Here is a 26924-nt window from a genome sequence, read left to right as displayed (position 1 = left end):
AGATAACACTATTATGACTACAACCTCACCAATAAGAGTAAGATCAGTTTGATTCGGTTTTTTCGATTTTTTTAAAATCTAATCGGGCTATTCAATTTTTCGATTTTTTGAATTGAAATCGAACTAGTGGACATAAGAAATCGCTTGTTACCGAACCACACAAAATTTATTCGGGTTTTGGGTTTTCATGTTGTTTTTTGACTTTGAGATTTTGGACTTTATTTTGATAAAAAGTGTCTTTGAATTTGGACCTTTCAACTTTATTTAGGTAGAATTATCTTTGTCTTATGTTTCTTAGACATTATTTGAAAGTTTTAATTTTTATTTTTAATTATATATAAAATCGTAATTAATATATTTATCTAAAAAGTAATTTGTAAAATCTATAGTTATAAATGTTTATTGAAAATCTAATTAAACCTTGATTTAATCCGTTTCAATTTTCACTAAACATAATCAAATGTTAAATTATTTATATTTTATAACTATTAATGTGTAATGACAACAAAAAAGCACATAACTTGAAATGTTAATAATGATACTAAATTTAGAAATTTTAACAACAATAATAATAGAAAAAAAAACACAATACATAATAAGTAAAAAAGAGATGAACAGTTGAATTCTTCGAAATTTTAACAACAATAATAAATAAACAATAAATTGTGAGAGACTAGCACTGAAATTATATTTAGGTTTTATTTTTTTATTTAATTATAAAATATGTAAAAATATAATAAAAGTTGTATTTAAAATTTAGAAGCAATGGTTTTGTTTTGAGTTTTAAATGAGTTTATGTATTGGGCTATATATACAAAAAATATTGGTTTTTTAAACGATATTTTTGTGGGCTTTTTGGTGTCTAATGGAATAAAACGAAATCAAACTGAATTAATGCGGTTCAATGACATTATTTAACCAAAATCGAACTATAAAAAACTGAGACCAAACCGATATGTCGATTTAGGCCAGATTCTCAATTTAGTCATTTTTTTGCTCAGCCCTACCCACCAACATAACCAAATAGACGAATCCTCAAACTAATAATGAAGATAAGTGATCAATTATATCTACTCAAAAAGAGCCTTATTCCTAGACATTGTGTATAAAAGAACTTGAAAGGTAAGCAAGACATCTTCACAATCATATTAAAGATATTAATCAACAACTAATGTCTAATAGCCAAAAGCCTTAGGAGATGTAACCTAGTCAAATAAATTGACCTCCACAAATTGGCTCCCATATAATCAATAGAGCCAAATCTCGTAAGGACGAATTCATATTAAGTAAACTTACTCAATCAATCATTTATACAATATTCTATTGATTAAAGTATCGTAGCCCATAAGCACTTTAACACAAGTGTTCTCCAAACCACATTATAACTTGCCTCAGACCTAAGATAGAGGGAATATATTTTTATACCATATTAACGGAGTGCTAGTTGTCAAGCAATTAGCCTAACTTAGTAAATGGGGACCACTCTACATACGTCGACTTAGGGCCTATTCTACAGTGCTTAAATAAAGCACTTCTGGCTCCAAAAACATTTTTGAAAGACAAGTTGTGCTAAACAAACTGCTTTTGGCTGAAAGTTTTAGTTTTTCAGATGTGCTTTTCAAAAGTACATTTAGTGCTTAATTATTTTTTCACCCCTCCAATAACATAGAACTTTCCATTTTTTCTTGTTGGTGCTTAATTACAAATGTGTTACAATTATTAATTAAAAATAAAAAAAATATTTTTTAAAAATACTAATTACAAATATTTAATGGTTATGTTTAAATATTTAAAATATAGTTTATATATTCTAATTAAATTTTATAAATAATTAATATTTATTGCTTAAAAATATTTAAAATTTATATTTCATATATTAAAATATTAACAAGTTATAATAATTTTTTTATATTTTTACTAAAAATATAATAATATTAACTAATTTAAATATTATTTAAATATATATTTGTTACTTGAGAATAACATGTCTAAAATGAATATTTTATTTCTCAATAGCACTTTTTGAGAGTAATACTAAACACTCAAATTTTAAACCAAACTTCTCAAAAGCACTTTTCCAAGTCACTTTTCCAAACCATTGCCAAACCAGCCCTTAGTACAACGTGAGATTACTCTTTAAGCCAAAAACCAATAAGAAACAAACTTGGGGACCAAGCACAAGAACAAGTCAGAGGTATTATCTCCCAGGAGGGGTGTCACTTCTTTATCTCCATCTTCTTCTCAATCAAGTTCATTCGCTAATTTAAGCTTTGGTGTCTCTATAGTTTACCTTAATCTTGTAGGAACTCGAGAGCATTTGAGCACAACTCCGACTCGGAGTGATTAGTAATATTTTTTAAAACATCTATATTTTACCATATTCATTTTTCTTAAGATTTTTATTTTAATTTATGTCATATGATATTTGATAATTAAATTAATGATTTTAATAACAAAAGAACCTAATGAATGTAGCATGTAATTAAAATGATTTAGAGTTGAGTGAGGAATTTAGAATGAAGGTGATAATTGGTGCAATTAACTCATATTTTAATAATGAAATCTCTTACCTCTTATTCACAAATCTTATCATTTTGTTGTTATCAAAACACTGAGAAACAATGATGAGTTTAAGGCGAACGTTGGATTGTTGATGTGTAAATAAGCAAACAGTTGAGGTTAGGTGCTACTTTTTGGTGATGTTGGCTTGAAAATATATAGTTTAGTGGGTAAATGTTAGTTAAATTCTCTCTTTATTTTGATTTGAACCATAATTTCTAAAATAAGTTGTAGCTGCTACTTTCAAATCCAATCCTTTTGTTTTACTCCTAATTTACCTCTTATTCCCACAGCTTCCAACTAACAATTATCTATGTACTAATTTACCTACTTTTACCCAATCATTTTACTCTTATTACCTTATACTAATATAATTTTTTAACTCATGAAATATTCCAAGTTTTTTTAGATTTTTAATTTTATAAATAACTGATTTAGGAAATTTTAGGTTATTGGAGTTTTACTGTGGAAAATGCCTCGCATTTTTAATCGAAACAGAGTTGACGCCCCATCGAGGAAGAGGCGTTGTCCCGACGACGCGACGTGTTATACAATTTTCTTCTGATTAGTGTAAATTATTTTAATATTATTTAACTTATAAATTTAGTCTATAAATTTATTTATTTTTTTAAATATATATAATTGTATCGAATTAAAATTATATATATATATGAATACAGAATCATAGCTTTGTAGGTGGGTTGATGTCAAGATTGTAAAAAAGGCTAAAAATGTACAATTTCACCTTTTCTGAATGGTATTTATACCAATTATTGCTTCAGTGAAATAGGTAGAGTATGCTAAAAATGTACAATTTTTGCAAAACATAGGATGGGTAAATTAATAAAGAAAAGTGAGCAATCGCCGGCGTCTTTCAAATGTCACCAACCAAGAGACAAAGAGAAGAAAGGTATTATTTCCATATAATTTTGTTATACAGAATATTTTGGTCCCCATTTTGACCCAAACATTTATTTAATACATCACTTCTTTTCTTTCTACTTATTTCCATCATTTTGGAGGAACTTCACACAAAATTCTAATTTATCTTACACTTTTGCTACAAGGTCAAGTGAACCACATATTTTCACACGCACAGTTGTGTGCAGCATGAAGAATGGTCAAATATACTACGACTACAACAAAAGAAGAAAAAAAAACACCTTTTGCGTAAGGATTGGGTTTAGACTTTAGAGTAAATATTTTTAATGCAACTTTGTATTAATGATAAGGTTAAAATTTTAAAATTTTATGTTTGAATCGTTGTGTTGGTCTTATAATTCAAGTTTTGTAGGGATTAGTTCAATTTAGTCTCTCTCTTTTCTTTTCTTTTTATTCTACTTTTGGGTTTTGGGTTCTTTTTTCTTTTTTTGACAAAATAAGTTTAATTTTGGTAAATTTCAAAATCTTTTCTATAAATATCTCTTAAAAAATTATTTTTATATAGAAGTTTTATATTATTTGTACTATTTTAAATGTAAAATATTTGTTTTTAGATCATAAAAATTACTATAAAATATAGAATTTAGATAATTGGAATTTTTAAACTAACTATTTAGAAACCTTCCAATTTCCCAACATCACGAAGCAATTCCATTTTCAGTTTTATGTGTGGATCCTATTCAAATTTATTTTGGTTTAAGTTTGAATATTATTTCAATTATCAGTTGGATTCTACTTTGTAATGTTTAATTCTGACTAGGGTGAATATAAATGTTTTTAGGAAGAGTTGAAATTGAATTATAATTTTTTGAGAGATCAAAATATAATTTTATGATGTACTAATTTATGATTTTTTTGAGATCAAGGCTCCTGTCTCCTCCTTTAGATTTGCCTCTAATTTTAATCATAGTTAATTATTTGTAATAGTGATTGTATCTATAATTATCTTTTTTTTTTTAAGAAAAGAAATTCAGAATATCCAAATTAATTAATAATAGAATAAATAAATTAAAAATATAAAAGTAAAATGTAATAATGAACATATAATTTAAGTTTGGAATGGATGAAGTTGAAGACAATTTTTGCTAATCAATTGAGATTATAACAGTGGTTTCCATGACCCATGTGGCTGGCGTGAGAAATCATATCATATACAGTAAGGTATCAATAACTTGTTTGAAATTTCCCAGAGGGAAAGGCCTGCCTGATGAAGTGGGAAACCAAAATTGATGCACGTGGCTACACTAGACTAGACTAGACTAAGACCACAGTGAGCCTTGAGTTAAGACAGCGAACCACGTTTTATCAATTACTGTGATGTACTTCATAAAATACTGCCCCGATGGAGTGGCGGTCCTCCCTACCCTTTCTCGTTGAATATTCAACAACACGGCCACGAGTTTCTCATTAGTTTTCTGACTCCAGGAAAAATATTGGATTTGGCTGCTCACTGCTGGAGTGGTTGTAAATCTCATAATAATGCTTGCCATTTGCTGCTGCCTGCTGGGGTCTCTTCCTTCACATTCCAAGTGAAAGAGGAGTATTGATCTTTGTTTAGAAACAAATGGCAGAGTCACTTATGAATAAAGTGGTTTGTTTCTTCAACCACATTTTGTAATTTTGTTTGTTGAATAGTGAAATCGACCTTTCCTTTTTTATTGTTAGAGATGGATGAAAGCAGAGTATAATGAAATTTCATGGGTGAAGTTGATGCTGGATCTGAATCATCATCCATTTTCAGACAACAGATCCCTAATAAGTTGCATATGATTTTTTTTCCAAATTGTAAAAAGAACTCACACACCCAACACCCTTGGTACCCCTAATAAATTGCACAAAACAAATATCAAATGACAAATGAAAGAAATATTAACTAACAAGGATTTACATTACATATCATTATTTACATAATTACACAGTGCATGTTAATGAGATATCATAAACATTGCTAGTCTTCCTCTTCCATAGCCATCTATCTTATTTTTTGCATGGAGTTTTTACATTTACTAATTTTGAATTTTAGAATATTATTATTTTAAATACCATCTTTAATTCCAACATAACTAATTTTAAACTGTAATACCAAATATATATAATATTACATCCATCCATCCAACAGCCTTAGGATCTTACTGCTCATTTGCATCATTCGACCTTCGGGAAGAGTTGAAGTCCAACCAGGCTAGACTTTGTTTTGATGTCGTGCTGTTTCCAACAATTAGTAACCCAGGAAAAATTCTTAGCCACAAGCAACAATTATTCGGGAACTTAATTTTTTAGTACTTTTTACATTTTTTAAATATTTTTAAAAAACTTAATTTTTTTTTCTCGTAATGATATCACAATCTAACACATAGCAATTTATGATTAGTTGAATATTTTAATTGTTTTTTTAACGTTGAAAGGATTCAATCAGTGAACAATTAAAAACATTAGAGCATGAGGTGGACCCAAAAAAAAAAACTTAAGAATTAGAGTGAAAAAATAAGTTTAAAATAATTAAAAATCAGTTAAGCATACTTGATCAAACTGTCCAAGAAATATTCTTGTTAATCTAGCTTATTTGTTGAATATGTTTCAAAGTAAATTTAGGAGCAAAAGCTCCTACTCTTCTTCTAAAGGAGAACTTTGGTTTATTCATTGCAAAAATGTTAGCAGCATTAGTGATGGTTTAATTTAAAGGCCTTTTCTTTTATTTTCTGAGATTTCAGCTCGTGTTCTTCTTGTACCACTATTTTTTTCTTGATATTTTCATTACTATTTTGAACGAACCTAGTTTTTAGAGATAATTGCAACAAAGAGAGAGCAAATTTCAGATTTATAACAACTAGCTGGCTCAAAGATGCATTTAGTTTGTAAATCTTAAAGAATGTACTTTCTACGAGCGAGGTTCATGGGAACTAAAAAACCCAGCTTGCTGTACTTAAAACTTCTATTCCCCCATTTACTTACCATAGCCTCTTAAATTCTGTATAACATGATCAGATACTAGCACAACTGATTTTCACTTGTTAATTTGAGTTTCTCTCACTTTGTTTGGTTTTCTTTGCTTAGGTATCCAAAGACAAGTGCTTGAGATATCAAGTTGGGAACGAACTTTGGGGGTACCATATACAACATGATCTACATGTTTGGTTGACTACAAGGGAGTGGCTTTGTGTAACACCCCTTACCTGTATCCAACACCGGAATAGGGTACGAGACATTATCAAAACACATACACTTGTAAACATATTTAACCGAGTTATAAAATTTCATCTAAATTAAAACTTTCAAAATAATTAACATGTTTCTATAACTTTTCACAATATATCCTCAAAATATTATAATCATAATAATTAGGGCATACGAGACCCGATACATACTCATGCAATTTAATGCTTCATTTCCATTTCATCCAATTCGCAATTTCTCATGCTCACAATTTAAATCATATCACTAACAATTTCCATTTAATTCACCTACAATTCAATGACATTAAGTTCAACACTAATACGTATTTACCATTTAACTCAACTTTTATCGATTATACCATTCAATAACACATTTATGAAATTCTCAATTTTGCAATGAAAATATCACTTTAGCTTATATAACAACATCATCCTGGTATAAATACACTACCACTTATCCATTTACTTTAATTCTTTTGGGCCCATTTGTCACTTATCATCCTTAATCAAATTAGGGAACGGTAACGGAAAATTGAGTACTTCACTTTCACTTTGCCATAGTATAACTATGGTCTTACGTATGACCACTTATCACTTGTCCCTGATCAAATAAGTGTAGCTAGGCTACCACTTATCACTTTGTCACTTGATCAGATAAGTGTAGCTAAGGCTACCACTTATAACTTTTTCACTTGATCAGATAAGTGTAGCTGAGGCTACCACTTATCACTTTGTCACTTGTCACTGATCAGAAGTACTCAAATCCGATGTTCCGCTCATTTGATCATTTATTCAGTTTTCGCATTTTTATTTTATTCTCATTTCAACAATAAATATATCTCAACATACATTATATAACTCATGAAATTAACATTTAATCGTTGGATTTAAGTCATATGAATTTACTATTTCAATGCATAACTTATAAATTTAACGTGGCATAATCTAGCCACTACTTGGCCAAAGTCTAAGCATGTACACTAAATATGTTAGCCAAATACACATATAGCATAAGCATTATAAGCATGGATGAGCACAATATTTATTCATGTATCACGCTTACCAACATGTGTTAATTCATAAACCATTCATGATATATTTTTTTCATGCCAAATCTTATACCAAATATACCATACACACATTCTATGAAACTTTATTTTCATACATGAGCTTAGACCATGACCAATAATGCACAAATATAAGCATCATTTCTATTTCATCGTTTATCAATTATAATCAAGAATATAACCAATTATACACAATTCATTCATATACTTTATTGTCCTCCTCCTCCTCTCCATCCCACATCCCTGATGCATATAACACACTTAAATAGCATTATACATAATTTTAATATTCACTTATATTTAAATTCAAAGTTGTTTAGTCGAGTTACAGTCACTAAATTATTTTTATCTGGAACTACAGAGCTCCAAACTAAGATCCGTAAATTTTCCCTAAAACTAGAATCAGATATATTCTTACCATAAAATTTTCAGAATTTTTGGTTCGGCCAAATAGTATAGTTTATTCTTTAAAGTTTCCCCTATTTCGCTGTCTGACAGTTCCGACCACTCTTCACTAAAAATGAATTATCTAATTGTACAGAATTCGGATGATATTTCCGTTTATTTTCTTTGAAAATAGACTCATTAAATATTCTAAGCATATAAATTATAACCCATAATTATTTTTCTTAAATTTTTTATGATTTTACAAAGTCAAAACAGGGGAACCCGAAATCATTTTGACATGGTCTCACAAAATTTATTATATCTCATAATTTACAATTCCATTACTTGCACCGCTTCTTCTATAAGAAACTAGACTCAATAAGCTTTAATTTCATATTTTATTCACCCTCTAATTCAATTCCCAAAATTTTTGGTGATTTTTCAAAGTTATATCACTACTGCTGTCCAAATCTATTTTAGTGTAAAATGTTGATTTCATTTTTTTCCCAAATTCCACAGTTCATACAACTCAGTTCTTGATCAATTAACCCCTCAATTAAGTTATATTTTCTCAATTAGTACTTTACCTAGAAATTATAAATTATTTCACAACTATTGAAATTCAGAATTTCCACATAAAACTCTAACTTCAAACTCTTTTACTATTAGGTCCCAAACATTCACTTTCTATTCAATTCTTTCAATAAAATCAGCATATGAACAATTTAAAGCTCTAATTTCATGCTAAATCATCATATACTTCCAGCATGTATTTATAGCAACTTTCAACTTCTTTCATAGAATCAAAAACTAATAAATACCATAAGTGGGTCTAGTTGTAAAAGTCACAAAAACACAAAATTTTCAAGAAATAATCAAGATTTGAACTTACTTGCAGTAAAAATAGGAAGAACCAGCTTAAGGAAACCCTTCTATGGTGTTTTAGCTGATGAGAATGCAGAAAAATGAAGAGAAATCTAGATAATTCCACTTTGGTCCTAACTTTATTAAGTAAATTTTGTAATATTCCAATTTTACCCTTAATTCTCCTGACTTTGTTGCTTATTTCATGCCTTTGCCGTCCAGCCCAAATAGACCTTGTAAACCCTCTTCCTTTTATCATTTAAGCTATGTAATTATTTCTCAAAATTTTGCATTTGTTACAATTTAGTCTTTTTTGTTCAATTAATTATCGGAACTTTAAAATTTCTTAACGAAACTTTAATACTAACTTTTTAACACCCCATAAATATTTTTATATCTCAAATATTTTTATTAACGAAACTTTAATACTAACTTTTTAACACTCCATAAATATTTATAAAAATATTTATGACTCGATTTAAAATTCCCGAAGTCTCGATACCTTATTTTTGATTCTAATTATTTTAATATTTATTTCTAGTGCACTATTCACTATTTCAAAAAATTTCCTAACTTCAAATTTAACTTATACTCACTAAATTAATAATATTTTCTACCAATTTGTCGAATTTAGTGATCTCAAATCACCGTTCCGACACCTCTAAAAATTCAGGCCATTATATTTTTTCTCATCGGATTTGTGGTCCCAAAACCACTATTCCGACTAAACCCAAAATCGGGCTGTTACACTTTGAGGCAATCCATTTCTACAAGCAGCATCCAGAAGCAGCTTGGGGTATTTTCCTTTATTGCCTCTGCGGTGCTGTTGTCCAGAATTTCATGTTTTTGATTCGGCCCCTTGCCTTCAACTATATGATTTTTTTTTTTTGAAAAATGAGCAAACATGTGTTGTATACATATTTATATTTGAAACTCAACCTTGGGTCGAGTAACATGTAATGATTATATCTCCCATCCCACATTTCCCATTCACATTCTTCTGAATACAATAATGGGCAATTTACCTACTCTACATAAAATAAATGTACCTCAACAAAACAGTGGGGAAAAATGAATGAATTTAGATATGCAATTCGCATATCTTTTAGTATGAAAATTATACGTACGAATGACGGTAGAGGCATCCTCTGAAAGCAAATGACAGCACTTTTGTGGTTGCTAAGAATCATGATACAAAGTGGGTTTTCACTTTATTACGGAAATTGTGGTCCTTAACCAAAATGAAAACCAGACGACTTGAAGGAACTTGACAAATCAGGCAGCCTGAAAGTTGCGATAACCCCTGCAGCCAGAGCGCATAAGGAACCCAAAATAAAGGCTGGCACATTTCCTCCACCAAATAGAGCATCCCACGGACCCGCACCCAGCGATACAAATATCTGAACAAACCAATAAATACGTTCAAAGTCAGTTTTAACTTAATTACATGGAATTGAGATAGCACAAAAGGTACTAGTTTTTCTTTCAGTTTACAATCAACTTTTTATTTTATACGTCCAAAAGTTTCCGATATACAAAGGCACCCAAAATGTAACTAGAAATATTTGGAGCTAAAATCCAACTTATGTAGTAAGAAACATTCTGAAAAGGTTATAATGTGCTATAGGTTCCTGTACTATTCACAATTTCGGAATTTTGTCTTCTACTTTTCAGATTTCAAAATACAGGTTAATTGTTAACACTTTTTTTTTTTAATTTGTTGGTGTGACATTTTGAGATATAGAAAAAATATTCACCCAGTAGCAATGTAACTAGAAATATTGACGTTGTAATGAACCGGAATTTAACAAAATATAATATAACAATGTTAACAGTTGAATCTGAATTTTGAAATCCAAAAAGTAGAGGAACTAAATTCCTTTAAATAAAATAGGGGCTAAATTCCCAATTTACGAAGAGTACAGGGACCTGTGCATATTTTTACCTTCTGAAAAAATATAAAAGCTCAAATTAAATAGAAAATGCATAAAATTTCATACCTGTGGAACAACAATTGCAAGGTTCAGAACTCCAATTGCCAATCCTGCATAGACACAACTTGTTACGTTACAGAAACCATGTAAAGTAGGAGAACACGCCAGAGAAGACTATTGAGATGTAAACCTTGGCCGCCACCAGATTCAGCAGTTAACTCTGCTGTAACAGAAAATGGAACACAAAAGGTAATCTGCATAAACAAAACATACAAAAGAAGCATTATTTTTGAAAAGAAAAACTGAAGGATATAAAATCTACAGCAACTCATTTGATACATACAGCTAAAGGAAAGCCTAGAAGAATGAATATAACCAAGGCAGCAATCCTGATTGCAGCATTCCCTCCCATTACATGTTCGATCCCTTGAGAATATTCTCTGACAGATACCAAACTAATTATAGCTGTGACAGCCATACAGCCAAACACAATATAGTTGCTCGTTGCCCAAACAAGTCTTGACCCCACCCGTTTACACATCAGTTCAATAAAGAGAGAACTAACACCCAGAACAACCTACATTGAAATGATTAAAACAAAACTAATCACCAACAGCCCTCATCGAATAACACCATAACATTAATCAGAAGATTGAGAGACAATCTAAGAAAGACTAACTGATGATCAACTTTGAGTTCTTACAGAATTTAATAGCAAACCAAATGCACCTTCTCTGACACCTTGATCATACAATTTTATTTCAGAAGCATTCCCCTTTGGATCTCCATGATATACTTCTCTTCCCATCCAATCCGTATCAAACAGAAAGAACGGGAACAAGGAAAGCTGCAAATAAGATCCAAGTACACATAAAAACAATAATAATAAATGATTCCTTACTTTTCCTACTTTTCTTATTTCTCGATGGGGGAAGAGAAAAGGTTCTGAAACTGTACAAGAAATCAGATCAAAATGTTAACCATCCTAGTGTCTGTGATCAATCAACAGACAATTGACTCGAGGCCGATCTCAAAATAAAAGTCTAGAGAACAAAACATTGAGCCTTACCCAACTGAGAGCCATAACAATAAGCACTGAGTGCATTCCAGACGGTAAATGCCTTAAACTGGTCAACAACTTGACAACAGCACCAGGTCCATCACTGAAAACTTCATCTTGAACATTTGTATCTTTTCTCTTAGCATGCTCAGATTTTGACACTCGTTCATATCCATTTTCAGTATGGTTCCTATTAGCATTGACAACAACAGACACTTCAGATTTTGATTTTGGGTGTTGAAAGCCATGTTGATTGGAATCATCCAACAAAGGAGCAGAATCCGATACGTGAGCTGGCTGGTTTGCTGGCACTGAAAGTGGAACCTCCTTCGCAAAACATATAGTCACAAGAGTACAAAAAAAGAGAAAGACCTGCACCAATACCACACAATTTTTTTGAGCAATATGGACAGCATCAAAGAAAGTGTTAGAAAACATGAGCGACCACAAAATGCAAAAAAATGGCATCCCAACAGGAACTACTGAAAAACCATTTAAAGTTTAGAGAAGCTATACCACATGTCTACATGGTTAAACTTAGACACTAATAAGAATAACTATTTCAAGGTCAACTTGTGCGAATATTTGGCCCCACAAGAAAATTATCTTCATAGCTCATGGAATCAGCAGGACAACAATAATAAATACAACTGAGATCAACAATTTCAATCACAATATGCCATGCTCATATTAATATCATTATCTGAAGAATCAGTAAGCATGTTAAAGTGACAACATAATTTAGACCATATATAAACAAATAATACGTATTGAAGTAACGTTTAGTAGAATTTCAGTTTTAACATTCTAGAAAGCTTTATAAGTGTGAAAAGTTCAATGGATAAAGCTACTTACAACAGCAACAAGAAATGCTGCTTTAAGATTGGCACAGGCTTCACAGCAAGCTCTACTTTTCAAAAAAGGAAACCATCTGTGTCAAGATAATTTATAGAATTAGATCAATACCTAAATGCAATAAATGATGAAATAAAGAATTGGGAATGCCATATTTGTTCGTTTCATCACAATAACACACATGAAAACAAATTCCACCTGTGCCAACTCCCACTAGCACCAGCGGAAAATCCCAAGATGTTTCCAACAGCCATCCATAAGCAAAATATAGCATTTGCAGAATTATGTTGATCAGGACCTAATGCATAGCAATCCAACATTTTGTTATGCATAGTATTCAAATTTTGTGGTATTATAGGAGCTTGTAAACAAAAGGCATTGAACCTAAACATCTCAATGTTGCTATATCTAGACCAGAAATTTTTCCAGTCTTCTTAAAGGAGTTTACCTGACAGATCAGCCAGAAGGGCACGAGCTGGTCCCTAAGGAAATAAAAGTAATATTATTAGCTCATGCAGAATACAAGGTAAACTGGAACAAAAATTTAATTTTCATGGAAGGCTGACCTGCACTGTATTGTTTGCAAGATCCAACATCCAAAACCCAATAACAAAGACAAAAGCTGCCCTGGTTCGTGTACCCTTAAATGTACTGCATTGCATATATCATTCCATTAATATTTTTTTTTGGTTGAGTTGGGGGGTGGAGACTGGGGGGCTATAAGTTAATAGAAGGGATCAAAAGCAGGAAAGGAAACCTGCAATCCTCCTTTGTATCGCCTAATATGTATCCAACATCTGCAGAAAACCCGATTGTTATCACCTAAATTAAAAAACATAGTTTAGCATACATAAAACACAAAAAACATGAGAACAAATTATTTAATAGATGGAACAATCTTCTTTGATGCTTACAGCCACAGAGATCATGAGTGATCCAGCTAGGATAAAAGGTCGTCTCCTTCCATATTTTGAAGTGCATTTATCACTCCAAATGCCAACACAAGGTTGAACCTAACATCAAATGTAAGCCAACTCAATGAATGAGATGTAAAGATAGGCAGTGTTCTCCGAATTCTTTTTAACTGTATTTATTTACATGTATCACTGCAGTAGCACATTTATAGCCAAAAGGATATTAACAAATATATATATCCTAAATCAAATTTACACGAAGACACACATCAAAAGAGAGACCATGAAGTCAATCAACTGTCTACAGTGGGATAAAAGTACTACAACATTCCCAGGGTATGAAGGGAGACAATAAAAATTTGCAAAAACAAAGTAGCTTACTATTATGCAAGCCTATTCATAAATCTTCTAGGGACCCATTTTCCACCTTCTATAAGGATCAAGGAGGCATGAAAGTCAGCCCTTCGCTAACCCTTTTATGAGTTAGCTCAAAAAGAAGCACAAGCTGTTTTATAAGATTTACCAAGTTACCATATTAAATTGTCAATAAAGAAAATGGCAATAGTATAAAAATAGAAGCATATCTAAGAATTATATGTAACATGGTTCACATCACCTACCACAAGACCAGTTATTGGACCGCAGAGCCAAATAAATGAAGAAAAAGTGTGTCCTATTCCAAGTGTCTGCATGAATCAACCAATCACGCAATGTCAAACATAAAGGAAAGTATCATAAGCTAAAGAGAAGCTCAAAGCAGTTGAAAAGAAATCATGGCTGAAACTAACAATAAATAAATGAAGAGATGCTATTATACAAGTATAACTGAAAATCATATTATTTTCCAAAGATGTTCTTTGAAATATTACCATCATATTCTTCTCTTTCTCACACATATGCCAATAATCATCATGCAGAAATTGTTGGCTATCTAGTTGCTAGTAAACATTCCCCCCCCCCCCGACCCCCCATTTCAATATTTGTTTTCAACTGTTGGCCATCCTATATGATGTTTTTAAATATGATAAAGTATTCCTACAAATTATCAGAAGAATTTCTAGAAAAAGGAGAATAAAGAAAAAAAACACTTCTCTCAACACAATGATTTCTCTTTTCCAACTTGTAATTACACCCAAAACGCTTTCTGAATCCCAGAGAATTAAATAAATTTATGAGTAAACATCAAAGAAAGTAATGCCGCTATTCCAGTGTCAACTTTCTAACTGATTCAGTTCAAGAATGCTTACAAAAAGTATAATGTGCTGAATTGTTTTCCCTTCAAGTTTACAAAAAGAAAAAGAAAAAACATAATGGAACACAACAATGTCAACAAATAATAAAACTAATCAAAACACATTGCATCAAATTCAAATTTCACAACATTCATTATCAATAACCTATTTTTTTCCCCTTTAAATTTCACATAAACTAACGTAATTTACAAAAATGAAAAAAAAAAGCACTTAAAAGACCTGAATGTAAGGAGTCAAGAGCGATAGTTGCAAAGCCCAACCAAACTGAACCCCAGCTGCGATCATACAACTAAGAACTAGAGTCATTAAGCTAGAATCCTTGGACCTGACGTGGATCGGCGACGATAAGTTAAAGTTTCCGTGGGGAGTCCTCGACGAAGGAGACGAGGAAGAAATTGAACGAAAGCTGGGAGACGAATTCAGATCAATCTGAAAATGAGGATCGACGATCATTTCAACCTCCGATTCATTCTTTAAGTTACTGTACGGAACCCTGATTGACAATGAGTCACTCATTCCCGCCATAGCCTTTTTGACTCAGTCGCGGGTTATCCTCAAAGAGCTAATTAAATCAAGCCTCCACATTAAAAATTTAGAACATAAAATCGAAATAAATTTCTTTTTCTCTATTTTACTTGTTTGTTTTTCAAATTGGATCCGAATAAAATTACGTTAGTGCGAGGTCATATTTGGGCAGAGACAAGGGAAACGATTAAGAGGAATGACGGGTCTTTCGCTCGCATTTATTTATTGCTCATGTTCGCGTACGTCACATATGCATCAAGGATAATGTAGATGAGTTCTAAGATCTTTACGTGTAGGGTCAATGACAATGTTCTTGTTTTTAATAAATGATCATGACAAGAAAGGTTGACATCAAAGAGAAAAGCGAGAAAGGGGAGCGTTGATGGAGGGTGGGAGGGAAATGGATCAGCACCGTTGGTTAAAAGGATTTTCCTGACGTAAGAGAAAAACCCACACCCACCCGATTGCTGGGGTCGAGTGTACAGACAAAATTAGCGAACCAATGAAAGACGCGGGAAAAACAGCAGATACTCCGTCCCATGGATGGAGTTGGAGCATAATTTGAATTTGTACTAAGAATTTCAAAGAGCAAAATTATTGGATTAGAAAACCAACCTAATTCACAAACTTAAAAGTTTCTATATTTATTTCAAAATAATAAAAAAATTCATAAAAATTAGAAATATAAAAATTGAAAGGTAAAAAAATAGAAAGATGAAAAAAATATAATTTTTTATAGGTATGCTCGATGGAAAATTTAAAAGAAAAAATATTTTTATTTTTTTCATTCACTACCTAGGGTTAGTTTGGATGGGCGGTGTGTTTACCTCCGGTGAGGTTAAAAACAGCGGTGGCGGTGAGATTAGTTACTTAGCGGTGAGATTGGGTACTGTAGCGGTGAGATTAGAAATAATGGTGGAGTGTGTGTTTGGATTCAAACGCAGCTGTAGCGGTGAGGTGAGAATGAAAAATAACTATTAAGGACATCAGATTAGAATTGATATATAATAGAAGTTATTTAAATTATTTTACTTTTTTAAAATTATTAAAATATGTAAATTCATTTAATAAAATATTAAAATGTATCTTCCAATATTTTAATGAATTATATAATTAATTTAAATTAATTATTAGATAAAATGATAATTATTTTTAATTTTTTATAGTTATAATTAAATTTTTTTATAACAATGATAAATATTATTTTCACAAATAATAACATTATACTTGGATCTAATTTTGAAGTATTTAAACGGATGATTTTTAATAAAAAAATATAGTAACATAAGACATAACAAGTTTCATTATTACTAGAAATTAGGTTATGATACAAAATGTGTTTACAAATATTGATTCATTAAACTAGTTGCAATGGTTTCCCTTAACATTGTGATTTCAAGGTCACTTTTTCTGTTAGAAGAACTCGATTCACCTCTGTCAAACTGGCTTGAAGAGACTGGCATGTCCGGTATATTCTCAAATTCTCGAAAATCCTCATCATTTGACCAAGCATGTCTTCGAATGTAATTATGCAAAACCATTGTTGCAATAACTATTAAAACTTGCTTGTCGAATGAATAACTTGGAATATCTCTTAATATTGGCCATTTTTTTCCACACTCCAAATGTTCGTTCAATCACAGAACGTAACGAAGAATGGGCATGATTAAAGATTTCTTTTTTTCCAGATACTTGATGATTACCTCGACGAAAATCAGGTAAATGATATCGTTCCCCCTATATGGACCTAGAAAACCTGCCATTTGTGGATATCCGGAATCCACAATATAATATTTTCCTGCAAAAAAAGTAAAACATAATATCAAGTTTAAAAATAAATTAAAAATTTTAATATTTTTTATGTAAAAAGTAATTAAAAAATTAAAGTTCGACCTGGTGGAGGGTGTGGAAACTTCAACTCTTGCTTTCTAAGTGATTGCAAAAAAATTCTACTATCATGTGCTGTTCCTTCCCAACCAGGAAATGCAAAAATAAAGCACATGTTGAAGTCACAAGCTGCCATAATATTTTGAGTTGGTTCACCTTTCCGTCCGATATAAGGTATTTGAGAAGAAGACGAAATGCATGCTTTTATGTATGTTCCATCTATGGCCCCAATACAATCCTTTAAAATAAATACAAGTAATAAGATAAAAGTTAGAAATAATTTATGTTTTAAAAATATAAAGATTGTGTAAATTTTACCTTAAAGTGAGGCCAATATCTTGTATCATGTCGAATATGGTTCGGTACTTCCTCGAATTGACCTTCAATGGGTTTAATCGTGTCTATTCCCATTCGAGCAAATATATGCAACATATCAGTAAAAATTCGACTAACAGTTTCCCCAGATCGTTGAAATCGCTCTGTTGCATTTGAATTTGATTCTCTATTTCCAAGAATGTACAATGATAATGCTAACTTCTCCATCGCCGATACTTTCTCATTCTTTAAGCCATAATTTGTTTGCAAATCATGCAACAATCTGTGAAATATATTTTTTAGCATCCTAAAACTAATCATGCAACGATCATCGTGCCCATTTAATACTTCGTCCACCCACATTTGACCAGTATAATTTGAATCCATACGCGGTTGCATAGTGAAATAAGTTTCATGGTGTACCAATACACTGCTTAACACATATTCTTCCTCATTATGATAATTGTTGTGCTCAACTTGGGTAACAATTGTGGCTATTCTTCGTTGAGCTTCTTCACTTAATTTAGAGGTATCATAATTCATATCAAAACTATTATACATATGGTTAAATTCATCCATAACCTGAAAAAGTAATCAAATGAAAATAAATCCTTTAAAATCTCGTGACATTCTATACAACACAGAAACTTGATTAAAAGCATAACATAAAAATACCAAACATAAAAAGTAGCATACATTAGTTTTACATATAAAAAAGTAGTATAGTTATATTACAATAATATTTCTAAGGAGCTGATGGTGGAGGTGGTTGATGGTATGGTTGGAAGGAAAATGAGGATGTTGCTACCAATGATGAAAATGATGCAATTGGATTTTGTTCAGCATACTCACGTCGAAGCCACCAAACCCTATCATCTGGATCTAAGTTCAAAAACATTTCTCGTTTCACCGGTATTTGGAACATTTTGGTGGCAAAATAGTACAGTTCATCTCTTTTTGGAATTTCATCTCCCAAAGCACGCAAAGCATCCATTGCATTTGAAATAGTATATTGAGAGTGAGGAAAAATAATTTCATTCACTGACTTCCTTGGACTAGCCATACTCTCACACAATTTCTCAATCTGAGTAGTTAATGTATTTCTTGATGATTTTCTACTTGAACTTGATTTTTTCCCTTACCGTGTACAGCCCCAAGTGTTTGCTTTCTTCGATTAGGGATTTCATGAGAAGGGTTTGATGGTACCTCATCAGGGGGAATACCTTCATTCTCGTTACTATGTTCATCTGAATCACCAAATCCCTCATAAGGTGCATCATCTCCCATAGGAACCCCACTTGGAAGAACACCAGACGAAGGTGCCCATGCATTCTCTCCGGTGGCTACAATGCCACCAAACATTTGCCACATTAACTTATTCAATCGTGGCTCAATTCCTTTCTTCTTAAATCCTTTAAAATCAGGATTTTCCTACATAGAATGCTAAATATTAAATGTTATACTAAGATTTTTATAATTGTAAATTATTAATTTCAATAAACTTTATGCATTAAAATAATGATAAAGTTAACACTAACCTGTATTTTTGCAGCCCACTATTCTTCGGTAGCATTGACCGTCTTTTTAGATGGACACCATCCAATACCTGTAGATTCCTTAAGCAACTCCCTCCATAACCTCCATTCCTTTTTTAATGTATCCCACTTATTTTTCAATTGAGGTTTTCCATAATTTTTTTGTGTTTTTGCTTGAAAAAGAGCAATGACATTTTCCCATCCTTTTGAGTTTAGATGAGTTGTCGGTCTATTGCTAGCATTGACTTCATTCACGCAAAGTTCACAAAATATCAACGTCAACTCATCATCCCAAACAGCTTTTGTTGCTAAGCTACTATCTCCCTCCACAAAATTTCGTGTCTTTACCATCTATTATTATTTTGATTTTAAATGTCAATAGACATAAAACCATAAATAAATAATTAGATATAAAAGCAGTTGTGATTAATTTCATTGGAAATGTATAACTCTTTAGCAATAAGTCCTACATCATTACACTAAGGGAATATTCGTACTCTAATCACAAGTAATGCAAAATAGCTTTTGTGTTTATCTGCTATTTGAGTTAAAAGTCTTTTATTCTCTATTACTTGTGTACTTAATTTTATCTACCTTTTCCTTTCAATTTTAATTGCTTGTTGATGATGTTCAAGAGGCTAGTATTGGCTAATGAAGTTTGCAAAGTCCTTATTGCATGCAAGGTAGCAAAAATTTAAAAGCAATTGGCTTTGCATGTCAGCCACATGCACTTGCATATGCATACATACATGTACCGAATTTGCCAATAAGGGCTCAGTAGCTTTTGTTTTTTTTGTATATGCTTTCCATTATATTATCATTGCTTAAGCACTTAAAGTTTGTGTATGAAAATACAGTAACTTGAACAAACAAACTAATATAATGTATGAAAATACTTATCCTTCAAAATTTTTTATGAACCTCTAAGTTGTAACCTTTAATAAAAATGTTGGTTAAAACCTTTAATATATGAAAGTGGAGAGTTGCAAATTTTTTAATTGACTACTTTATATTTTTTTTAATTTTTAAAATTTTAAATACAATGCAATTTCGCCATTCCCATCTCCCCTCTTCCATCATTCCCCTCTTCCACCGTTCCCTCCTCCCATTTCCTATTCCCATGCAATACCCATTCCAATTTCCCATTCCACTGTGCCGTTCTCCCATTTCCCATTCCCATCTCCCCTTTTCCATCGATTCCCCTCTTCCACCGTGCCCTCCTCCCATTTTCCATTCCCATGCAATACCCATTCCCATTTCCCATTCCCATTCCCATTATCAACAATACCAACAGCAGTAGCAGCAACAACAGAAACAGCAACAAGGGTGTAAATCGGATGAGGTTAAAACGATCTAGGTTGGTGACCTTGTTCATTGGATGGATGAAACTTTTCTCCACCGTTGCTTCTCTCATACCGGCGAGGTATAAGCAAATACAATAGTGTGGTTATAGCACGAAATTGATAGATGCATGTATTGTCATGAAGCTTACACTAGATCTTTTTTTGTTTTATGTTTTGAGGAATCTATTGTTTTAGTACTTTGCTGCCTTTTTTGTTTGCGGGGTTTAAAGATAAGTTAAGGTTTGAGGTTTTTTACTAATATTTGTGGTTTATGTTTTTAATGTAATTACAGTTTTAGAAAATAATATGCCTTTATGGCCTAAAACTTTTTGCCCAGAACATTAAAGCTAATTAATTTAAAGACAAGGATTGTTTTTAATTGAAGCTAAACAGATGAATAGACCGTATAGTTGATTGCCATTATAAAATAAAATTGGATAATTGCCAAAAGTCAATTTAAGCTGTGTTGTAGACTGCCTGGATGATTAGCTTTCGGTTAAAAGCAGTTTACATCTCGTTTCATAAACATGGAAATTTAATAATAAGAAAAAAGACCTCTTATTTCACATCAAAACTTTGCTGCTGATGCTTTCAAGAAAAAGAACAAGCTTTGCAGCAGTAGGAATCATAGTTGTTATAAAACTAGACATGTAATGACTTTTCATGTTGGGTGTTAATTAGGGGAGATAGGCTGGATTACGAAATCAATTATGCTTAAAATTCATTTTCCCCTGCTACATGGACTCCTCCTCAACACTCAGAATTTTTGTTTAATATAGGCTTTTTAATGTAGATAACTTGTTGAACACATAAAATAGGATCCTCTTGTTTTTGTTTAATATAGGCTTTGGATCAGGTGTCTTAGCTCGCTTTGTTGTGGAGTGGGAATCGGGTAAAGAAGGTTGCACAATGCATGTGTCTCCTGATCAACTTTGGCCTCATACCAAGGTTCGATTTTTTTCTTATTTTGTTTTTTTCCTCTTTCTTTTAAAATAATTTCCTCAATTCTTTTCTCATACTATTTTACTTATGTTCCTTAGTATCATTTGTCAGCCAATTTGTTTCTTCAACATTTCTTTTCTTATGTCATATTAAAAATTTCATGGATTAAGATGCTATGTTGGCTCATTTTGCTGCTTGGTATGGTATCATTTATTTCCTGAATTTTTTAGAATTACTTGTGCCATGGTGGTTTACTTCTATGCTCGGGTAAAATCTTTTATACCTTTGTTAGCTTTTGTTTTTTTTTAAGATTTGCTGATTCTTAGCATATATAGATCAATTTTTTCATCCTTTTTCTTTTTATGCTTTACTTCATTCTAGTACTTCGGCAAACTCATAGATTTTACATGTTCTATAATTTTTGTTAACATCATTAGAAAATCTGAAATGCATCACTGCAATTGTTAAGGTGTATTCTGTTAATATTATCTATTATTTCTGTCTCGATGCTTAAGGCCTGGTATGTTGAAGTTATCTCCATTCCTTATTTTTTGGCAAATTTGTTACTGGAAATTATAGGTTGTAATGACTTTTTGGAGTCCTTTTACTTGATTTATTTTCCATTCATCTTTCTAAAGGACTTAATAATGCAGGTATTTTTAGCTTTTGGATTTGTGCATAAGATTACTACCTTTGGGAAGACAGCTGAATTTCAGGTCAATGAATTAAATCTCCTTCTTCCTAGACTGATTGGTTTGCAATTTTTATCATTTATAACTTGTTTGCAGTTTTTGATCTGTTTAATTACTTGACTAGTGTTCTTTGTTTATATATAGTCAGGGATATATATATTTAATGGGGACTGATGCTATTGAAGTAGGGGAGACTCCATTTGACTCCTATCCTAGTTCCTTTGAGGTACTATTTTCGACTTCCTTTCACTTTTTTTCCTGTTCTAACTTTGAATCTATTGTATAATTTGATCGTTATCGGGAATAATTACATGCATTTATTTGTGTTTTTTCTTTGCTTAAGCAAGTGTTAAAAGCCTTGGAAATTCGATTTGTAATGTTTTTGAGTTTAGATGTTTAGGTAATTTCATTGTGTATGACTTAAAATTATATTTAGTAATAATATTACTGTAAACCATGCTAAATTATAGGTCCAAAGATCAAAAGATAAAATGTTGCTACCTATGGGATAAGGTCAATATATCATTTAGAACCAGACTACTCAAAAGAAAAGCAATAACAATAACAACAATAATAACAGTGAGTGACAGCAAACCATCTCACCTTGAAGGATGAATAACACTTTCTAACCAACCGTCCAAATGTAGACTTCCCCTGTCAATAGAGAAAAAAGGTAAATGTTGAGCATGAGAAAATAGAGGGAAAAAAACACAAGATATCTCTAACTTGTTAGTTTGATAGAGGAAACAAAATATCCTAAGCTCCCACAACCAAGAACAAAGTAAAAAAGAGGGGAGAAACTAGCAAAAACGAGGGACAAACCAGTAAACAAGGGAGAAACCAGCAAGAACGAGGGGAGATTTCTGTTGTTTTGTTCCCAAATCTGAAAACAAATAAGATTGGGAAAGAAATTAGTTTAACATCTAAGGATAAAATGGTAAATTAATAAATTAAAGTAATGGTATTATTGTCTCCTAAATATGTCTATTGCCCCAGCTTGTCCTAACTGCTGCTTTATCCACCAGTTAGCCCAAGGCTGTCCAGTGCAGTAGAAATCTCTCACTGTGCTGGCAGCCAACACATCCAAAGGCTGTCTCAGTTGACTCCAGTGCAGTCAGACTGATATTAAAGGAGAAAAAATCCACCGCACTGTTGTGCGTTGCCATCCAAAGGGGGCCCTAGTAAAGTTGAAAAATAAAATAAAATATATATAAATTTGAATTAAGATAAGCTTTTTTTTTATTCTCTCCTTTCATCTTTCTAGTTTGAAAGAATTAATTTTTATCCATGAAAAATGATTATTTTTACTATTTTATTTCTCGAGAAAATAATTATCCATGGAAAATTATTTTTAGCATTTTTCTAACCCTAAACTCTACATTTTAAATGTAAACATTTGATAAGTTTTGCTAAATTATTTTCTTCCAGCTCTGACTTCAACTAATTTCATAAAAATAGAGTGATTAAATTCATATTTAAATATGACTTTTTTTTTCAAGCATTTAAGCATGGTTCGTATGCGAAGTATATCTTCTAAACTACACCTAAAGGCTAAAACGAGTATAACGAATTCAAAGGTTGAAACCCATCTGATCGAAGGTTAGGCCCTAAAGATAATTTGACATGCAGTAAATCACATGTCCGCCATTGTCCACAGCTTCCGAGGTTTGACCTCTCTGGGTCCACTCTTTAAGTCTAAATCTCTCTCTCTCTCTCTCTCTGCTTAATCTTAACTAAAGGTTATTAACAGAACTATTAACGTGTGCACAAATCATAATATTATAGCCAGCCATGGCTAGCTTTCCTCTATAATTTGAAACTTTGCCATATTCATCTAATATACATTAGAACCGTAATGTCGCCATGAATAAACCAATATAATCTTAGTAAAAATGGCTTAAAGTGCTCATATTTCGTTTTCTAATTTGCTGTTGAAGTTGTTTTAATTCTGAGGTGTTTTTGTCTTGGTGTTAGTTTGTAGGCATTTCAGTGATAGATGGTTATGATGTGTTTCCTCGTGCTGTTCTAATGCTTTGTAATTAGTTCTGGTGTTTGCTCCATGCAACACTTTTTTTTTCTTAATAAAATTTAAATTGCTGAGAAAAAGAAGAAGAAGGAATTTTCCTCACTATCGCGGCTGTAAATCAACTCATAATTTATTTTTATTTTATAAATATACGAGGATAAACTCGAACAGTATACAAGTCTCTTGATGACAAGGATTACGAAACATGGTTCACTGTAGCCACTATTCCACCCTTGTTCTGCATTACTACAATACAAGCGATGATAAACAAACCCTAGACCTGGAAAAAGTGAGTAATACTTAATCTAGGAAAAAAAAAACCAAAAATCTGATCATTACATAAGTAAACTCCTGATAATGGCTGCTTGGTCGCTATCGGTGTCTGTGGAAGCTAATAGCTGAGATAACCGATCGCTTAAGCCGTCAACTTCTCTGTGTAAGCTTCTGATATAGTTGCAGGTTTCCTGTAAGACCTTAGAAGCTGATACCTGAAGAGAAAATTACAAATTAGAGGGAGAAAACATTAATGAAACAACATGATATTTTTTAAGATTAATTATGGGATTTCCTTCTAAGGTTCAAAAGAAACATCAAATTTAATATATGTTTGAGTAGAGCACAACAAAAGTGAAGGAAGGCCATAGAAAAGAAAAGGAGAAATGTATAGATAAAAAAAAAAAGAGCACGGTAAAAGTACCTTGTCGGGGCGTCTTCCACGAAGCTCAGGGATAAGCTGTTGCAACTTGGAAACAAGATCGATGATCTGATCATCAGTGATCCTTGAAGCACCTGATTGCCTAGAACGTGATCTTCTGCTTGACATTGTACTGATATTTGGCTCAGGAAAGTAATCAACAAAGTGAAAGTTTAAGGATATTATAAATATAAGTTTAAGGGGAAAATGGGATGAGAGGAGGAAATTAGAAACGAAGTAAAAAACAAGAGCAAGAAAGGTAGAGAAGAGATATGCTTGGGTAGTAGAATTATAAGGGACAAATGCATGGAAGAAAGCAGTGGGCTATGCTTCTTATTAAATAGGGTTCTTATGGTGGATTGATATTTATGAATCAGAATTATATAAATAAATATATATATAAACTGAAATAGAATAAAAAGGAAGAGAGATACGCCATACTGTCCTTATCGGAGTGTCTGGGAACTGGGGTAAGTAGGCAAGTGGGTTAAGGGCAAATGTAGTCAATAATCACCCATCTACGCGGCCCTCCCGTCTGTCAGTTTAGCACGCAAGCCCACGTTCTCTTATTACTTCCTGTCTTTTGAATTATACTCACGTCAGTCTATAAGTTTAAACTACTTAATTAATAATTTTCTATTTTTTTAAACATACTACATACTTTAATTTTCTCTTCGTATTTAAATCTAAATTATAATTTAATATGGGTAAAAATTTTGATTTAAACCTTATATTTATTAAAAGAATTATTTAATAACTGAATCGTAAACTTGAAGTTTTAAAAGTTATAAATTTTATGTCTGGTTTTTATTGATTTAATATAAAAATATATAAAAGAAATATAATTTATTTTGAATTGATATTTAATTGATTCATGGCATCAATTTAATCTATTAATAAGGCATTCGAAGTGTTGATAAAAGATGAAGCTATGAATCTTTGAGTTTACGAAAATTATGTATTAATTAATTAACTTATTGTGAATTATTTTTTTTAGTGAATAAAAAATTATTTAGCGATATGCCCAAACCCCTTGGGGGCGTTTCAAATAGCTAAAGGCCAACTTTATTACCAATAGTCATTTTAGTTAGACTATCTGTTTCTTTATTGTCTTCTAGATACATGATGGATCGACCAATGCACAACTTTAACTAATAAAATTTGAATTCTTCTAACCAAAATGGAATCTGATATCTTTGTAAAATCACCCTGTATAGCTTGTACCACCTCTAAACTATCTGATACGATAATCATTCTGACAAACCCTTTATCAGGTGTAATCGCCAAACCATCCAGAATAACCCATAATTCAGTATCGAAAATAGAACAGGTTCCCAAAAATCGATTATAGCCAAGAACCCATGTTCCATTCTTTCTCATATGATATTCCCAATCATGGTTAATCTGCAATCCTCTTTTACTGCACCATCAATGTTCAATTGAGTTGTTTATTTAATTTAGTATATAATGATTGATTTAATGATTAAACCTAGTGATATAGTTAATTAATATGATTTTAAAGAAAAAGCATAGCACTTTCCTCACTTTATTTCCTTTAAAAGGAGTGAATTAAATAAGAGTGGGTTAAAGTAGTTCGTAGAAGTTAGACCACAGATTCTCCCATTATAGTTAAATTCCTAGGTTTTGCTTAGGGCATGAGATCTTACTTATCTCACCTAGATTTAAAAGTTTAGTTGTGTTTAAATATTTAAAAGAGAAAGGAGAGGAAACATATAATAATATTATTAAAATAGACAGTACTTTTAAATAATTAAAATTAGGGTGTTCCATTTCCATATCTCCACACGTGATAAATCACATGTTCTACCTTTCTTCAGCTAGATTTAAAAGTTTATATAGCTTCTCATGGTCAAGTCTCCTATTCAAAACTTTGTTTATTTTAATTAATCCTGAGTCTATACCCATAACATCGACTAACACCGACTTAAACTTGATT

General features: G+C 31.6%; 2 protein-coding genes and 1 long non-coding RNA gene across 6 annotated transcripts; 1 reads left to right on the top strand and 2 right to left on the bottom strand.

Moving 5' to 3' along the window:
* Positions 1-9912: 9912 nt before the first annotated feature.
* Positions 9913-16027, bottom strand: LOC107946413 (sucrose transport protein SUC3). Of its 4 annotated transcripts, XM_041107010.1 has the most exons (15): positions 15228-15271; positions 14376-14441; positions 14137-14260; positions 13756-13854; positions 13599-13638; positions 13408-13492; positions 13290-13323; positions 13040-13139; positions 12842-12917; positions 11996-12358; positions 11630-11773; positions 11270-11503; positions 11117-11180; positions 10993-11036; positions 9913-10392 (listed from the first exon to the last, which is right to left on the bottom strand). In XM_041107010.1, exons 4-15 carry the CDS (start codon positions 13820-13822, stop codon positions 10225-10227), a joined length of 1419 nt encoding a protein of 472 aa, XP_040962944.1. In that variant the 5' UTR covers positions 13823-13854; positions 14137-14260; positions 14376-14441; positions 15228-15271; the 3' UTR covers positions 9913-10224. The 4 variants fall into 4 exon arrangements, with proteins under 4 accessions (XP_040962944.1, XP_016736206.2, XP_016736208.2 ...); XM_016880717.2 differs by lacking the exon at positions 14137-14260 and having other exon boundaries at positions 13599-13663; positions 15228-16018; XM_016880719.2 differs by lacking the exon at positions 14137-14260 and having other exon boundaries at positions 15228-15302.
* A 4320-nt stretch (positions 16028-20347) lies between these two features.
* Positions 20348-22271, top strand: LOC107946412 (uncharacterized). The gene is made up of 3 exons (XR_005921780.1): positions 20348-20693; positions 21458-21561; positions 22209-22271. It is a non-coding gene; the product is annotated as an uncharacterized lncRNA (long non-coding RNA).
* A 2106-nt stretch (positions 22272-24377) lies between these two features.
* On the bottom strand, positions 24378-25318 carry LOC107947601 (transcription factor PRE6). Its single transcript, XM_016882199.2, has 2 exons — positions 24971-25318; positions 24378-24761 (listed from the first exon to the last, which is right to left on the bottom strand). The coding sequence occupies exons 1-2, from the start codon at positions 25094-25096 to the stop codon at positions 24609-24611; spliced, it is 279 nt and encodes a 92-aa protein (XP_016737688.1). The 5' UTR covers positions 25097-25318; the 3' UTR covers positions 24378-24608.
* Positions 25319-26924: the final 1606 nt, after the last annotated feature.

Source organism: Gossypium hirsutum, chromosome D12, assembly GCF_007990345.1.
Source record: "Gossypium hirsutum isolate 1008001.06 chromosome D12, Gossypium_hirsutum_v2.1, whole genome shotgun sequence".
Classification (NCBI taxonomy): domain Eukaryota; kingdom Viridiplantae; phylum Streptophyta; class Magnoliopsida; order Malvales; family Malvaceae; genus Gossypium; species Gossypium hirsutum.
This window is presented reverse-complemented; position numbering and strand designations above follow the sequence as displayed.

Coding starts and splice junctions, on each gene's coding strand:
- LOC107946413 (XM_016880717.2), bottom strand. CDS start 15,533: ATGGCGGGAATGAGTGACTCATTGTCAATCAGGGTTCCGTACAGTAAC. Junction 14,442..15,227: donor TCTTGACTCCTTACATTCAG/GTCTTTTAAGTG, acceptor TGATTCATGCAG/ACACTTGGAATAGGACACAC. Junction 13,664..13,755: donor CACTCATGATCTCTGTGGCT/GTAAGCATCAAA, acceptor TTTTTAATTTAG/GTGATAACAATCGGGTTTTC.
- LOC107947601 (XM_016882199.2), bottom strand. CDS start 25,096: ATGTCAAGCAGAAGATCACGTTCTAGGCAATCAGGTGCTTCAAGGATC. Junction 24,762..24,970: donor GTGGAAGACGCCCCGACAAG/GTACTTTTACCG, acceptor TTTTCTCTTCAG/GTATCAGCTTCTAAGGTCTT.